Source organism: Ursus americanus, chromosome 23, assembly GCF_024610735.1.
Source record: "Ursus americanus isolate L20-20 chromosome 23, mUrsAme1.1.p, whole genome shotgun sequence".
NCBI classification, from domain to species: Eukaryota; Metazoa; Chordata; class Mammalia; order Carnivora; family Ursidae; genus Ursus; species Ursus americanus.
This window is the reverse complement of record NC_142149.1, coordinates 35,787,092-35,804,897: the sequence shown is the minus strand read 5'-3', so window position 1 is coordinate 35,804,897 and position 17,806 is coordinate 35,787,092. Positions and strand designations below refer to the sequence as shown.

The 17,806-nt window shown below is 46.1% G+C and overlaps 1 protein-coding gene across 1 annotated transcript; it reads right to left on the bottom strand.

Moving 5' to 3' along the window:
- Positions 1–11,708: 11,708 nt before the first annotated feature.
- On the bottom strand, positions 11,709–16,302 carry LOC123776927 (regakine-1-like). Its single transcript, XM_045773295.2, has 3 exons — positions 16,013–16,302; positions 12,423–12,540; positions 11,709–12,093 (listed from the first exon to the last, which is right to left on the bottom strand). The coding sequence occupies exons 1-3, from the start codon at positions 16,080–16,082 to the stop codon at positions 12,000–12,002; spliced, it is 282 nt and encodes a 93-aa protein (XP_045629251.1). The 5' UTR covers positions 16,083–16,302; the 3' UTR covers positions 11,709–11,999.
- Between the last annotated feature and the right edge of the window lie 1,504 nt (positions 16,303–17,806).

Below are 17,806 nucleotides of genomic sequence, written 5' to 3'. Positions count from 1 at the left end.
AAATTCACATATCCTAAAATTTACTCTTTTAAATCCAGTCGTTTTGTATGTATTCACAAGGTTGTGCAACCATCACCACTATCTAGTTCCTGGACATTTTAATCACCCCTGTTGAGAGGGGAAAAATTTATTTTGCCTGTGGGAGTATTCCATATAGAGAGAGAACTCCCCACCCAGGTAGGATAATAGTTTATATACCAGCTTAAGTGGTAGGGGGAGGCTAGAGCTTCAGGGGATGGAGAGTTCTAATGAGGATCATTTACACAGGTTTGTTTGTTTGAAGTGCCCCTGGAGGTGGGCTTTGGGGCAGCTGACTCCGATAGAGCTCTGCTTTAGTCCGTAAGGGACGCTCAGATAAGCTTTCTTTCTGCCTCTGTTGTAGCTCAGATGTTTTCCCTTCGAAGTAATCCTTTTAAAAAAGATATTAATTAATTAATTAAGAGTGTAAGTTGGGGGAGGGGCAGAGGAAGAAAGAGAATCCTAAGTAGACTCTGTGCTGAGCGGAGCTGGGGCGGGGGGGCAGTATCACGACCCCGGGATCATGACCTGAGCCGAAATCAAGTCAGACGCCCAACTGACTGAGCCCCCCAGGTGCCCCTGAAGTAATCTTTATACCATTACTGACAGGTCCTTTCTCCCCCAAAAGAAACCCTGTGCCCGTTAGCACTCACCTTCATTTCCCCTCCCCACAGCTCTTGGCAACCAATCTACTTTCTGTCTCTATGGATTTGCCTCTTCTGGGCATCTGATATAAATGGGACCATATGAGGCCTGACCTTTTCTATCTTCCAGCACCCCAACTCCGAAAGGGTCAGAAATGCAAGGGCAGGGGAAGCCCAAGAACAGGTGGGGAAAGCCCTCCACCCCTGACTGCAGGCTTTCCACCTGCAAGGGGCCCAAGGTGTCACTGAGGCAAGATCGAAATAAAACTTACACACGGAATTGTAATTTTATTCATTTATTTATACTGATACTGTGATTTGTGACTTAAGTGACTGCAGAATGGTTGGCATTATTTGAGAGCAACCAGGGAAATCGTGGGGACTGCTGTGAGTTTTATCCAGGAGCAGAGGACAAACTAGCCCCCAGAATTCAAGACCGAGCACGAGACTGCTATGTAATTTGTTCCCCAAAGTTGTCCCCATTCGAGGTATCCATGACACACAGGGACTCTGATCTATGTAGACCACGGGACATCTGTCTCTTCCTGGGAGTGGTCAGCAGGTGCTTCCTCAAGGGCTGCTTCTGGGCATGCGCTGGACGCAGAAGCCCCTTCAAGGTCCCTGAGACCCTTCTTTGGGGCTCAACTCAGGCCTCAGCACCACCTAAAGAGCCTCAAGCAGACCTGTTTGCTTCCCACCAACTTTTTCTTCCTGCCCCCTCCCTTCCCCCAGTATCTGCCACAGCACTTTCTGTCTTTGGACCTCTGGAGCCTCAAAGAGGAACAGAGCAGCGTCCCTGACTCACCCAGTTCCATCCCTGCCCGGGAAAACTGGTTTTCTCTGAACTTTCGATAACACGCCCTTCCAGTTAAAAGTAACAAACCTCAAGACACATAGTTGGACTATTGCTTCTGCTTTTTGCAACGCCGTAGAGTAAAAGCCAAATCCCAGGGTCTAGAGAGGAGGGATAAAGTTGGATTTTATGATCTGGGCCCTTTCCCTTGGCAGCCAGGCAGGATTCAGAGGGAGGAGGACCCTGTTATAGAACAGCCACCAATCCCCCCACCCCCCCTCCCCTCCCTGGGAGCTGGGAAGAGTATGGACACACAGAGAGGAGCCCCTGTGCCTGGTTTAACTTTAGTTGGGGCTGGAATTTACAACATGTCCTTGAGTCTCTGCCATATCGGCAGTGAGGGACAGATGACATCGTTATAACCCTTTGCGTTATAACGTGGGTACCGTCACGTTTTATAGGGAAAAAGAACGCAACTTTGCTCCTGACCCAAAAAGGAAAAAAAAAAAAAAAAGTAAGTGGCAAAGTTAAAACGACAAGCCAGGTGCCTGGCTCCTCAGGTCGTTATGTGAATTTCTCCATTGACATTACTAGCTGGGTGTCATGGGGCAAGACACTTAACCTCTCTGAATCTCAGTTTCCATGCTTATACCTGGGATAGTAGTTCCTGTTTTGGCAAATTGTTGAGGTGATCAAAGTAAAATAGCTTGCACAGTGCCTCAATATGGTGCTTGCTCACTGGAGGCTCTCTTAATACCGTCACCTGGTGCCTTCTCCTATGGGACCCACTACGTGGCTTCCAGCAGATAAAGAGCAGCCCAATGTCATGGCCTCATCTCTTGCTTTTCCCCCAGTCCTTCTTGTGTTCATTCCTTTTTTCCTTGACATAGACTCAGGGCACCATCCTTTATTCCCTACATCTTGTCCAGCATCGTGTGACAGCACCAACCCTTCCTGGCTCTGCCTTGGAGATGTCAAAGCAGCTTAGGTCAGACCACTCACAAGAAAAATAGATACTGAATTTCGTCCCTTTCTTCCTCCTTCCCTCTCTCCCTTCTTCTTTTCCTTGCTTGCCTCCTTAAACATCCGAAGCTAACCCTGAGTTCATCCTGCCCCTCGATTCACGACCCCTCGGCGGCGTCAGCTGAGTCCAGGTCACTATAGAATTTTGTTGTTTTCCTCCTTTATCCCACAAGTCTGTGCCCATTCTCCTTCCCCGTGGGCTCTCATTCTGTTGTGTTCAATGTGTACCTTTGTTTAGACATGGATTCTCGAACACTCACTAATGCTTTGTGTGTGTGCTTTTAATGTACAGAGATGGTGAAGTGTGATAAATTGTAATCCTTCTGTCTCCTTTTATTTTTATTTTTTAAAGATTTTATTTATTTATTTATTTGTCAGAGAGACAGAGAGCACAAGCAGAGGGAGTGGCAGGCAGAGGGAGAAGCAGGCTCCCTGCAGAGCTAGGAGTCTTATGCGGGACTTGATCCCAGGACCCTAGGATCATGACTTGAGCCGAAGGCAGGCACTTCACCAGCTGAGCCACCTGGGCGTCCTGCCTCTGTCCCTTTTAAACAACTCAGCAGCGGCTAGATAGAAATCCAGGGCATTGATTTGGACTGCCGCCCACTTTCCACTGGATGCATATACTTTCTGTTCTCCTGGGGTGTTTCTGATTTCCTACCATCTCAAACCCCGTTTGATGACTCTGCTCGTGCAAGTGTGCTCTGGGACCTTTGGAAGTTTCTCAGGGGGTTAGTTGCAGAAATACTCTTCCGGGCCATCTGAATCCATTAAGTGCCAATATACTTTCCAAAGTTTTTTTTTTTGTTCACTTTGATATTTTGTTCCAGAATTTCTCTATAGACTAATAAAATTTCAATAAAAATACAGGAGAAATCAACTCCCCTTTCCTACTTAGTATTAAGAAAAGATTATATCAACAAAGTCAAGGAAAATATACACCAAGCATTGCTTTATCCATGTAATTTGGGTTGATCCATTCCCAGAGGCCAACAAAGTAGTGTAAGGTCCAAACAGACACCCCATTTGTTCAGAAGACTGTCTCTGGTGGTGTTGCATTGAGGATGAAGAGGCAGTGCGTTCATCATCCCCGGACTGATTTATGGAATCACTGACTCGTGTATTCCCAGTCATTCAGACATTCAGCAGGTATAGACTGTGAACCTGCAATGCTGCTGATATAGCACCCGGCAAGATGGGCTGGGGGGAGGGTGCTGGCGGTGGTACATAATGCTATCTACACTGGTGGATTATAAAAGCAGGGGGAAGCAGACATTATACATACAACCACACAATCTTTCATTGCCAATTATTATATATGCCATAAAGGAAAATCAGGTCATGCCGCAAGCAGGGCTGGCTTCGTCGGCATGAAATCTGTGTAGTTACATGGAGCCCTGTGTTCAGAAGGGCTCTATGCTGGGTTAAATGCTTCGCTGTTGTCTTCTTAATCACTGTTGGACAAGAAGTCCTGTGTTTTCATTTTCTGCTGGTCCCTGCAAAGTATGGAGCTGGTCCTGGCTGTGAGAGGGTACGAAAGGAGATTTTGATTGGTTGGGGGTGTCAGTGAGGGTGCCCTCATGAGACCTCTCAGCTAGGTGCAGACCGGAGGGAAGGGAGATTTAGTGGACAAATAACGTTTGTGAAGACCCTCAGTCCAGAAAGAACTTGATGTGTTTGAGGAGCTCAGAGAAGGGTCCTGTGGTCAGATCACAGAGAGCAAGGAGCAGAGAGGCATCAGAAAGGGTGGTATGGAAGGCAGGTGCCAAAATGCTCAGGCTCTTGGGGGCCATGTAAAGATGTCCCTCCCTCCATGTCTGCGAATCCTCCTTCTTTTGTTCATATTTGGAAGGGTAAGTTGAGTAATCTTGCATGGGCTTGCATCTGCTCAGATATAATTAGGTCTACTGTCCTTGTAGGGTTCTCCTCCAAATGGGAGGGCCAACTGAGTGCTGAGTGTACCCAGGTGGGTCACGTTAGCTGGCAGGTGGGAGCAGAATGAGAACCCTTCCCAAACTGCAGTGCATGGGGCTTTACTAGGTTATCAACCCCATCGGAAGCCCTTAGTCTCCCTTCAATACAATTTAGTATAATTCTTAGGAATAAACTCTGGTCTGTGACTGAGATGACCTTAAATGTTTCCCTTAACTTTACCAAATCTTGGGTTTCTTTCTGCCTGTAATCCCTGGCCTCCCCTTCTTCGAGCATTTACTTTAGAAAACTTGAAATTGTAAAGTCTTTCTCTGCCCCTTTGAAATATATAAAAATCTCGTAGACTCTTGCCAGTTTTACTACCCAGGAAGGACCTGGTAGGCCCAAGTCTCAAGGACCTTGAAGCCACTCATTTGAAATGTGATCATCAAGGAAAACAGAACCCTTATATCCCAGTCTCTGTGGGACAGTGGGGACCTAGCTTTAATAGGTGCCGATTAACAAACACAGATGGTCTAATCACAGAAAAGCACGTTTACAAACTCAGGAATCTCTTGATGTGCTGGACACATCTTATAGACCACCTCCCCTAAGGTCCTTCGGTCCTTTCCTCAGCTCACCCCAGCACTTAAGAATCCTCCTGCCTTTTGTTTCAAGGGGGTTGAGCTCATTCTCTCTTCCCTATTGCAACAGTCTTAAGTAAAGTCTGGCTTGCTTGTTCTGCTTTGTCTGGGGCAAGTTTTTACCTTCACACTGCTGGGAACGGGTAAGACAAAGACGTCTGCCTACAGCTGCTTGCTGACGCATCTTCAGAATTCCCACCCATATCTCACTCCTGCTCTCCCCACCTGCCACCCAGAGCCCAGAGCCTCCTCTGCTGCTTCCTCCGTGGGGCGTCCTGGGTCCTGGCCACCTCTGCCATGTTTGATTTGTTCACAGCACTCTGTTCATTTTCCATCTTCCAGAAATTCAATGAAAACTCTAGGCTGTCGATCTTCCTGCCATGAACTCCTTCTCTTTGGTTTCTTCAAAATTATTATTTCAGTGAGGTTTGGACAGGAGGAGTTCTAAAGTTAGGGGTTCTGTCTGCCACCTTAAGCTGAACATGCCATTAATTTCCAACTTGGCTCCAAGTGTTCTTTCTCTTTGTAAAGAGATCTTTGAGCCCAAATGCCTGCCCAGTGAATAAGAGCCTATCAAAAATATCAGAGAAAGCAAACACCTACCTCTACAAGTAATGAAATAAACTCATAGCAAAAGAAAATAACAATGGGAAATTCAGTTTGCACTGCTTTTCTCAAAAAATGCCAATGTATTATCTTCCATAAAGCAAAAAGTAGTCCAAACCCTCAATGCGATCCCAGTAGGGCCTCATTTGATGAGTCACTGGTGAAGTACCAGAGCCACCTGCAGGTCATTTCCCCACTTACTCATTTCTTCCTTCCTTAGTAGTCGTCGAGTTAAGAGGGTGGGAAGACATATTGGATAGCAATAGGCTTATGGAGGAAAAACTTATAGCAGCTCACCCCCCCCAACCGTCCTTGTCCCATGGAGAAGCATTATTGGACCAGTCACCCCTGGGTGCACCGTGGGGGGTGCTTCACCAATGTCTTCTGGAAGAGAATATTCTCTGTTCAGAAATATTCTGCTGAGTTGCTTCACCAATTTATAGGGAAGTGAGGAGGGGGCAGGGAGAACCAATTGGGCCTGCATAATGGGAGCTGTCTGGACTGGTCTTGCTGGGGAGAAAAACATCTGGAGCTTATATGCCAGTTCTCCAGGGACATTTGCATACTGACATAGGTAACATCTTATCCTCAAAAGTAAATATTTTAAGTATTGTGGGCCACACAAACCTCCATCTCATTTGTCCAGCTGTACTGGTACAGCAAAAGTAGCCATGAGCATATGAAAATATATGGGCATGGCTGTGTTGCAGTAAAACTTTATTTGCAAAAACAGGCAGCAGGCTGGATTTGACCCCTGACCCTTAACCTGGAATCCTGGTAGAATCCAGCTCATGTTTTAGAGTAAAGGTGGGAGGGGGTGGAGAGATGCTTCCTAGGCCATCAGCAAAGGGTTTGCCACTGCTAATTCACCCATCCAGTACTACTTGGCCTCATGGAACATACCATCTTGTGTGAGAGAAAAGCATTAAATAATCGTGTATAATAAGTATGTAATTAAAAAGTATGATAAGAGCTATGAAGGATTAATTATAGGATTTTATGAAACAGTATGACTGGAGACCAAACTTACACTCTGGGTTAATGCAAGTCTACCCTAAGGAAGGACAGGTTAACTGAGACCTAAAGGATGGGTGGGAGTTGGCCAGTTAAGGGTGGGTGGAATGGAAACCCTAGGAGAGGTAATATCATATGCAAAAGCCCTGAGGCAAAAATGAGGATAGAACATTTGAGGTAACAAAAGAGAGTCAGTGTGGCTGGAGCACAGAGACAAGGTCACAAGTGGCGCAGGATGGACCTCAGGAGAAAGGCAGGGGCCCCATCACGGGGACATCTGTCAGGACATGTAAGGATTTTGGATTTTATTCCAGTTATCATGGGAAGCTCTTGGAAAGTTTTCAGGTGGCTGCAGTGGAAGAATGGAGAGGATGGGGAAAGAATGGAAGTGGAGAGCCCAAGGGGAGCATATTGTGGTCATCAGGGTGAGAGATGAGGATGACTTCTGTTGGTGTGAGTTTGTTCACATCTGCAGCAGAAGTTCTGTGTAGGAAGCCATTTGAAGTTCCTTTGATTTTTATTAATTAATTTATTTTTAAGATTATTTATTTTAGAGAGTACACACATGCGTGAGTGGGGGGAGGGGCAAGGGGAGAGGGAGAAGGAGAGAATCTCCAGCAGACTCCATGCTGAGCACAGAGCCCAACACGGGATTTGAACCCACGATCCTGAGATCATGACCTGAGCCGAAATCAAGAGTTGGACTAACCGACTGAGCCAGTTGGGCTAACCGACTGAGCCACCCAGGAGCCCCTCCTTTGATTTTTAAAGAATGTTAGTTCAGTAGAGCAACAAATTAAAAAATTGGTTTCCTATCAGCCTTTTGCTTCACTCATCCTACTTCTAAGTTAGCAAAATTTAAGAGGTCCTTGCTTAATGCTTAATGAGGTGGAATAGACTGCCCTTAAATAATCAGTCGCATTTCCCAACTTTGTTGATTAAATTTTTGTAGACAATTTAAGTTGCTTTTATTAATTTCATATATCGAATTTTTAGAAGTGCTCTACATGCCTAGTCTAACACTCAGAACCTTCCAAAGTACTTCACAGCTGTAAGTATAACAAATTAAGCTAACAAATACAGGAAAATCAAGATGTGTTAAACATCCCAATATTCTCTGCTAACTTAGCCAAATTCTCTTTCATCTCTCAACTCAAAATCACAAGTATGAAATAAATTATTTAATTACACGCTTTATATTGCAGCCATAAGGGTAGTCTGTTGTAGGCTCTAATAAGCCCTATTAAAAATATAAACACTTGAACTTCCAAATAATATGGATGATTCCAGTGGTTACAAACATATTCCTAATCTTTGCAGTATTGAGGATTAATATTCCATGCTTGATCTACAGCTTCCTATCTATGTTTAATTATAACCATTCTGTGGTGTACCCACTAGGGTACAGTGTTATTATCTTAAACACATTGAGATTACTAGGCCAGTTATTTATGGTCTTTACCCAGTCACCATCCCAGCAGTAAGGGGTTGCTTATTGGCCAAAAGGCACTTGAGACCTGGGCCTGCACATCTCAGGGGTGAGTCCACTCTGCCATGACTGGGTACGTGGAGCTCTATTTTCACAGTCGAGATGACAGCAGGAGGCTTGGAGTTCACTTCCTTCAAAATGGAGTAGTGGCTTCTAGGTTCTGATTATACCCTCAAATGATTCTTCTGTGTTACTTGTGTAGACAGAAGCCAGCACCTTTACTGAGGGTATAGTAAACGTTCCTCATGGCTAGGCTGGATTTTGTCATTTCTTTTGTTCTTTAGAACATCTATTACCATCCTCTCTGGCACTGAAGATGCTTCAATGCCTGTCCATCAATTCTTTAGATCTTTCTGTAATTCTTTTGTCTGATCTGTGTGGATGGAATTTTGTACCCCCTGCTGAGGTTATGGCTGACTTTCGTCAGCCACTTCTTTCTGTATAATTGAATTCTGAATTTTCATGATCTTCCTGACTGGGCACCATTCTCAGATGCCTGATATTGGATTCTGTATACCTGCCAAACCCTCATCTGCTTCTGAGACACATTATGACGTCATGTGGATGAGGGCTTGGGTTGGGGTGGTGGTGGAGCAGCCAATGTAGGTGGATTTGAGAGTGATTTTGGCATAGTGAAGGGATTTGTTGATGGATTGGATGTGTGTGTGTGTGTGTGTGTGTGTGTGTGTGTGTGTGTGTGTGTGATGAGGGTGAGGGGTTTTAAGGCTGACTTCCTGTTTTCAACTTGAGTAGCTTGGAGAGTGGAGATTCTATGTCCTGAGGAGGGAAACTTGAGGAAGGAGCACAGCTCATGGCAATTACAGTTCCACATTCACAGGACACTCAGTATCCATCTCAGCTCCCCACAGGGCCAAGCATCCCAGATAACTAAGGAGAATGGCACGCGAATGGCAGCAAGAATGAAGTGCCATTGTGCTCTACTTTCTAGAACCGCTTCTCTGAAGGTCATTAGTGGTTATCCCCCAGGTGGGAAGAAGTGCTCTTCAAGATGGAGTTGTTCCAAAAATTCTCCCCTGGAAGCCCTCTGCTCTGTAGGCTTGTTTCTGAGCCTAAGTGACTCCATCCATCCATCCATCCACCCACCCAACAGTGCCTACTCTGTACCAGGTCCTCTCTAGGCACTGAGGGTAGAGCAGTGAATAAATATGAAAAAAATCTCTGCCGTCATGAAGTTTACATTCTAATTACAAGGAGACAGATAAACATAATTAAGTAAATATATAGTATAATACAAGCTGGCAAATACTATGGAGGTAATGGCAACAAGTGGGGAAGGAGGTTAAGGAATTTGTGTGTGTGTGTATGTGTGTGTGTGTGTGTGTGTGTGTGTGTGTGTGTGTGTGTAGAAATACTACATATTATAGGATGTTCAAGGAAGGCTTTCCCGATAAGGTGGCATTTAAGCATGGCCTGAAAGAAGCTGACCAGATGGGAGGAGGAAGATTCCAGCAGAGGAACAGGCACAAAACCCTGGGCCTAGATCCTGCCTGTTGTGTTTGGGGAACCACACAGAAGGTGTTGAAGTGAAGTGGAGGAAGCTAGGAAGAAAGTAGGAGATGAGGTCAGGTGGTGTGGGGCTGGTGGGCAAATCATGCAGGATCTTGTAGGTATTGTAAGGAATTTGACTCTGAGATAGGAAATCATTGTTGAGGGGAGTGGTTTGAGGAGGAGGATGGAATGATCTGACTTATGTTTGAAACGATCATTGGCTGTTCTGTTGAGATTACAAGCATGGAGACTCTTAAGGGGCTACTTTGGTCATCTTGGGGAAAGACGGTGGGTGGTGGAGTAACAGCAGGGCGTGCTCAGGTTTTGGATGTAGGAAGTACAAGACACATGGCGGGGGGAAGAAGGAACAGAATCATGGATGACTACAGAATTTTGTTCAGAACCTTTGGAAGGGTGTTGCTACCGTTTACTGAGGTGGAAAGACAAAAGAGGAGCAGGTTTGGGGTCGTTCAGAAGTTCATTTTGGACCAGCTAATTTTGAGAAGATATTAGACACGTAAGTGGAGATGCCTGGGCTGGAGAAGGATAAATTTGGAATTTGTCAACATATAGGGGAATATGGAAGCTATGAGTCTGGCTGAGATCACCTAGAGAGAGGGATGGATCAAGAAGGGTTAGGAGGACTGTGCCCTAAATGGACTACATAGTAAAACAGTAATGAGTAAACAGTAATGAGCTTGACACCACAGGGAAGTTAGGGTGGTTAAATGATGTTGTGGACGTAGAGCACTTTGCACAATTCTTGACACGTGGTAGGTGCTTCCCTGAGCTCATTCCTTCCTTCCTGTAGGCAGACAGTTTCACTCTCCTGGGGGCCAGATGGCGGTGCTTACCTGTAAGACTATGAGTAGCTTGGAGAGTGGAAATTGTATTTACCCCTGCACTCCTTCCCATCCTTCCCAGAGACCCCGGGCCCTCCCCACCTCCTCACTGATTCTTGTCCCTTTGGCTTTGGGATTTGAGCTCCCTCAAAGCTTCAACCACATTTTAGTATGAGTGGAGGTGTGGAGAACTGGTTTTCAGTTGAGATTTGAGTGAGAGTAAGCCCAGGTGCCTTAAGGCTCTAAAGGTTGGAATTTGGAAGAGTGAGGAGCAGGAAAGTGAGGAAATGGGCCTTGATGGGGGAATGCGAGGACACCTAAGATAGACTGTTAATTTCTTAACTTTGCCCCTAACAGTAGATGGCCCCCTACTCCCCACCACTAAACTCACGGATATACAGAGATCTCTGACCTGTGGTGTCAAACAGTAGCCTTCTTCCACAGGAGTTTAGGACTGAGGCAGAAAGCTGTAGTATGTCTTCCCCAAGACCTGAGTTTGGGGGCATGGGTTGAACGACACCAGCGTCCCTGAGCCCCTTCTCTGGTCTGTGTCTGGTGAAGCATGGCCAGGCTGGCATCAGCCTCAGCATCCCCCAGAGGAGAGCTGAGTACCTCCCACCTACCTCCCTTTTCCTCCTTGTACCCCACGGAGGACTGCCTTGTACCTGGCTGTGTCTTTAACTGGGGTGGTGGTGGGGGTATGGTCAAATGTCCAAAGTCACTTCCACACCAGGTATCAGGGATGAGGGCCAAGGGAGCAACTGAAGAGACCGCAGGATCTCAGGGTTTGGGGTACGGGGCTTTGGGCACAGAGAATGAGGTGTTACTTACAGTAAGTCTTGAGGAGTGGTCAGAGAAGTAAATGTTTAAATGGCAGATGTGTGGGGAAGAGCTTCCAAGGAAGGGTGAGTTGCAGCCCCCAGGAGGGATGATGGGAGTGATGAGATGTGTTAGGTGTGCCTCTCAACTAGCTATTTTCCATGCAAACGAACCGTTTGTCTGGATTATCATGCTGTTCCCATGAATATAAGGCCCCAAGCTAGGGGTTGCTTGTGTTCAGTACTCCTGATTCTAACTCTGCCCCCATCATCCCACTATTTAAATTAGTTCATACGGAAGAGTCTAGAACAGAACCTGATACATAGTCAATACCATAGAAATTTCTATAAAAGAAAGAAGCAGCTGTCTGTGAGAGAAGCTGTTCAAATCACCCAGTTTCCTTTCTGTGGCACGGCTTTATTTCAACAACTGGCTGCCTGCAAAGGGGAGACAGATGATGTCTGGGGGCCCACAGTGTCCTCAGATCCCAGAGGGCAGTGTCAAAGCGAAGCTTCAGGAAAGAGCAGGATTCATCAGAGAATGGGAGCACAGAAAAGCCAGAAAGAACTTCAATTTGGGGCAGGACAACTCCCAGGGACCTTCTGGGGCTGAGAGAGTTGGGGAGGGAGTGGGCTCTGTGGCCTCTCCTCAAGCTCCCTCGGCCATGCGGACCCCAGTGCTCCCAGATCAGTTAGACATGTTGTCTAAGTGTCTGATGTACTCCTGCACCCAGGGAACATCGGGGTTGGCACAGATCTGTCGGTTATGTCGGGTAAGGAAGCTGTGGAACAAGAAGGAGAAAGAAGAGAAATTGAGTCAGCAGGCGGAGAGGAGCCCAGCTCCTTCTCTACCCAGCTTGAGCTTCCCCACCTCTCTCTCTGCTGGATGTGGGCCCCTCACACAGGGAAGGACACCCCCACTCTCTGTTGCTCCCCAAGGAGTCCACGAAGACCCCACCACCAGCTCCCATTACCTCCCTGGAGGCCAAGCTCAGGAAGTCCCCAGGCTCCCCCCACTTCCTAGCTAGTCCCACCCCTCTGCTTCCCTCTCCCAGGCCCTACCCATTCTCACATTTGCACCCTCTTCCACCCCCAGTGTGGCCGAACTTACATGACCCCTGGGGTGGAGCACTGGTCACTGGTTCTATCATAACCTTTCACAAACCGGAGTGGGACTTTCCGTGTGGTGTAGGCAAAACAGCACACAACGGGGTTTAATTTAACTGATTCTGCAAGGTAGAGGGCCATGTGATGCTGAAAGCTTCTCCACAAGGACGTGTAGACTAGTATCTCTATCACCCAGAGTATCAGAGTAGAAAAGCAGACCAGAGCACCGGGGAGGGAGGAAGACCTATCCTCTCCTTGGCAACTCTTCCTCTTCCCCCTCTTAAATTAATCTTGTCTAGGGGCCCCTGGCTTCCTTGGTCAGTAGGGCATGTGACTCTTGATCTCAGGGTCATGAGTTTGAGTCCCACATTGGGTGTAGAGATCACTTAGAAAAAATTATGCTTCTCTAAAACCTCTCTTCCCTCCCCACTGCCGGCCTCTCTTGACTTCTCTCTGACCCTTCCCTTGGGCTGGGATGTGACTCTGGTTGAAGTGTTTCAAATTTCTGACAGTCTTCAGGATTTAGGAATAAGAAATCAGAATTCCTGAGAATTCTTAACTCCTAAATTATTCTGTTTTATTTTAAAAATTGAGATATAATTGACAATATAACATCGTATTCATTTTAGGTGTACTGTATATTTTCTATAACACTTTATTTTCATGTTTCTAAATAATAATGCATGATCATGTACTAAACAATGAATCACTTTTCTGTGATAGGATTGTATTGAAAGTTTCAGAGGTTTTCTGTAAAAAAAAAAGTAAGGTAATAAATGGTATCTCTAAGTGTTATGACAAGGTTATATACTCAATAACATGTGGCATGTTTCCTGGCAGATACAGTCGATAACAGAAAATATGGAAAAAAGAGAACATTGACACAAGATAAATGGCCAAGAAAAATTATTTAAAAAGTGGAAAAAATACTACAGGTGTTTAATATCTAAAACATTTAAAAGTTATCATTCAAAAATGAATTTTTAAAACACAGAAAGCATTAATTGCCCTATTTGTAGTTTTTTATCTTTGTGTTGTAACAAATATTGCAAACGTAGAACCATTTTTTCTGTTTTTCGTTGCTGTTGGCCAAATTGTTCAAAATGTGTCCAAGTGCATCTTCAAGTTGGATGTTAGAGTCTATAATCTTTCATACAAGCTCATTTCCTTTTTTAACAATGGGCAATATCTTGTCTGCTTGTACTGACTTTGGGGTTCAAGTCGATATTGCTTTTGCTAATTTAGATTTTATGTACGAATTAGCAAACGTTTCTGGTGTCACGTCCCACTAGTCTATGACATTTACACATTTTCCCTTTGCATTTCTTCCGCGAAAGCATCTAGAAAGAACCAGAACCTGTAGCAATTATTCAAACACTGGACAATGTCAATGGACATTATTGTTCAAATAACAGAATATTCACATCTCCTAGCAGGAATCACAGTTGAAATGGCCCAGGAAGGACGTATTTTGCTTTTAAAACTTGTTTCTCGAAACACCACTATATGATTTGTACTTAATGTGTTAGGTAAACACATTAGCGTTCGCTCAGCAGCAGACAGGACATGGACACACACATGTGACATGGCTCTAGCTCCAACCTGTCAGGTCCTGGTCACTTCTCCCGTGCATGCTCCTGCCCCAGTTTCCTGAAATGCTGATCTTAACATTAAATTCCACATGTCCTATGGTTCCTGCTTTTGCTCCACATGTCAGTGGATTCCTTTAAATCAGCAACACCTCCCTATTGATTGTTAAGCTTTAATTCTTGCAAGAGAGTTCTACTTTTCTACATTTTCCCAGGTTCTCAACTGAATTTTCTTAGGACTTGGGATTTGGGAAAAACATAATTTTCTGAGACAGCTGAGAAGGATTTGCCATATGGAATTGCTAGGAGATGCCCAGGGTGGGCGACAGCAGGGCAGGACTGGTCTCCTCCATATGAGAGGGTTCTCCTTCACAGGTCTTGGGAGGATGGTAGACGGGGGAGGTTTGGATGTTATAAGGAGCAGAAACTTGGCTACAAAGCAGGAAAGCTACACTCGTCCTTGTCTCTGTTCCTGAAGGCTATGTGACTCCAGACAGGACACCCACCCTTTCTGATCCTGTCTCCTTAAAACAGAAAATATTGATGGGGCAAGTACTGTGTATTGATTTATATACTGATGACTATTCAAATGAGAGCCTCATTACCCTTGGGTAACAGATGTAGAAACTGAGGCTCGGGAGGCCTGAGAGAGACAAGGAAGGTCCACAAGCCGACTAGTGCAGAGCTTCTAGACTGAGGCTCCCTGGGAGCAGAGACGGTGTCTGCCTGCATCCCCCACTGCAGCCCAGCGTGTTTACTGAAAGGATGGCAGGAGTAGGGTTTTAATATATACTTGTTGAATGAATAAATGAACTCATTCTGGGTTGCTGTTCTCTGAAGAAGAAAAAAAGAAGGCTCCGTGGACTGAATCTCTACCATAGGCCTGGTGTATGGCTTAGTTTCTGGCGTGTCTTATCGCCATTCCTCACAACAACCTTTGGAGAAAGTGTCCCTTATCCTATCTGCAGATGAGAAGCCCCACGATGATAACGGGGGTACGGGAGAGCATTATGGAACCATATAGCTAGTTGCAGTCACAGTTCCTGGAAAACCGGCCACCATTCCTTGGACTAGCAGGGATGCCAAATCAGAGTCCTGGTTGAAATTCAGCTCTGGAGAACAGTTTCCTGGGAAATCTCCCCCCGCCCTGACTGTGCCATCTTCTCCCCTGGCTCCAGCCCCCTGCAGAGAGGCAACCAGGCCTATTTAGGGTGGAAAGGGCAGTGAGCTGGGGTCAGGACTCCTGGGGTCGAGCCCTGCCTTTTTCAGTCACCTGCTGCTCCTCAGAGTATCCCACAGATATTTACTAAGAGCTTACTACATGCCAAGAGGAGACCTATGCCATAGACACACCAGACAAATCTTAAAGGGAGAGGGGGAAGGCTGATATGGGGGTCTCAGGCTCAATACCCCCACAGGCTGGGCAGACAGCAGGTGCACATGGCCCTGGTGGTGGGGGCCCTAAGACCTGGGAGCACACCCCCCTGTCTAAAGGGATAGCACCCACCACCTCAGTCCCAGTGAAAGCTTGTGGGAACTTGGGCTCCTATCTGCTTGGTCTTCCATAGTTGCAAAAGAAATAAGAAATACAGATTTTTAAATGTTTCCCATTTTTAAATATTGGCCACCAATCAACATGTAAAACCCCATCTAATCCATGAAGACAGTTTGATCCTTTGCAGGTTCCTCTGTCCCAGCCTATGCTTATGCATGGCTGTGTATCTGCAAAAGGGCACTAAGCAGATAGCCTGGAGGGTGCTGGATGAGCTGCTCTCTGCTGTGTACCCCAGGGTCAGGGAGGCTGGTCAGAGGCAGGATTTCCTCTCCCCAAAGGAGGCAGAAATGGGTCCCAACCAGGAATGGGGAGAGACCCTTGGGAAATATGCTGTCTGTTTTGCAGGGACCTGGAGACAGCCTATTCTGGGCCACCCCCATTTCCCCACAGCCCCCTGCCTCCAGCCACTGTACTATCACTATTCAGAGGAATAAGAGTAACAGGCCTCACCTTCATTGGCCTCAGAGTGAAGGGCAACAAGAATGAGGAGGAAGACCAGGAGAGCCAGGATGACCTTCATCCTTCTGGTGGCTGACCAGCTGCAGGAGCAGGATGGGGCTGAAGACTCCTGGGTTCTCTGACGCTCTGAAATCTGGGCTCTGACCCTCCTTTATAAGAGGTTGCTGGTGAGGAAGTCACGAGATAGAAAAATCCAAGATTGCATGGGGTTTTGTTTCTTTGGAATTGTGACTGGTGACATATCTAAAATATAAGAACTGAGTCAATTTATTCAAAGAGAAGTAGAAGGCAGAGCATGATTCCAGAATTCACATTTGGCTTGCATCTTGAGGTGGTGGTAGGGGAAGCGCAGAGGGGAAGGGCTGTGGGATAGAAACTGCCCTCTTTTTCTGCTCCTCCCTAGGGAGCCTGGTGAAGCCTCTTTGGTGGTAAACCCATGTGGACCATGAGTTCAAAGGCCCAGGTGACAGTCTCAGGCTCAGGGATTCCAGGACCCGCCAGGATGAGGATGTGGGGGTCCTGTGCTGTGCTCCAGCACCAGGCCTGGACTTAAGCCTGATGGGGCCTGGGAGTGGGGAGCTGGTTTTGGAGGGGATCCTGGGGTGTCTGGGCCTCACCACCAGGATTAGACTGGAACCCCTCACCTAGGGTGAGTTGGAGGCCCTGTCCTCTGTCCAGTACAGGGAGCTTGAGTGGATTCTTAGCAACCAAGAAAGGTGTACAGGGCTCTCTGCTCGGCCAGGGCTGCCTCCAGGACTGAGGCTGAGGGATGAGTTCCTCCTGGGTCAAGCTGGGGGAGCTGGGGGCAAGGGTGACGTATCCCATAGAATACAATGGTATCTCATCACCCTTGAGTTTGTGCTGCAGGGTCCCTGCACAGGGACACCACAGTGGTTTGTCTGGGACTGGGAGATAGGGTGGCTAACCATCCCGGTTTGCCTGGGACGAGAGGTATTCCTGGGATGTGGGACTTTCAGTGCTAACATAGGGATGAGTTGGTCACCCTACTGAGAGGTCAGGCAGATGCGGCTGTCCCCCACCTCCACTCCCACCAAAATCAGATTAAGCACCTATCGGGGTTTTTTCAATTATTTTTATTGTGATAAAATATATATAACATAATATTTGCCATTGTAAACATTTTCAAGTGTGCAGTTCAGTGGTATTAGGTATATTCATATATTGTGCAATCATTACCACCATCCAAGCACAGAACTTTTTTCACCTTGCAAAACTGGAACTCTGCACCCTTCAAACAATAACTCCCCTCTCCCCCTCCCCCTGCCACTGGCGATCACCATTCTACTTTGTTTCTATGATTTTGACTACTCTAGGTACCTCATATATTAGTAGAACCATACAACATTTATTTTTGGTGACCAGCTTATTTCACCTAGCATGTCCTCAAGGATCATCCATTTTGTAGCATATGCCATAATTTCCTTTCTAAGGCCAAATAATATTCCATTGTATGGATATGCCACATTCTGCTTATCCATTCTTCTATTGATGGACACTTGGGCTGCTTCTATATTTTAGCTATTGTGAATAATGTTGCTGTGAACATGGGTGTACACATGTCTCTCTGAGACCCTGTTTTCAATTCTTTGGGGTGTATACCCAGAAGCAGAGTTGCTGGATCATATAGTAAATCTATTTTTAATTTTGAGGAAACTCCGTACTGTTTTCCACAGCCTTTGTACCATTTTTATATTCTCATCAACAACATACAAGACTTCCAATTTCTTTACGTGTTTGCCAACATTTGTTATTTTCTGTTTTGTT

Bases quoted from the DNA above. Each gene is read 5' to 3' on its own strand.
- LOC123776927 (XM_045773295.2), bottom strand. From the start codon at position 16,082: ATGAAGGTCATCCTGGCTCTCCTGGTCTTCCTCCTCATTCTTGTTGCC. The intron at 12,541-16,012 runs GTGAGGCCTGTT...TCTACCTTGCAG, and splicing joins TCACTCTGAGGCCAATGAAG to AATCAGTTAAATTAAACCCC. The intron at 12,094-12,422 runs GTAAGTTCGGCC...CTTGTTCCACAG, and splicing joins TGCTCCACCCCAGGGGTCAT to CTTCCTTACCCGACATAACC.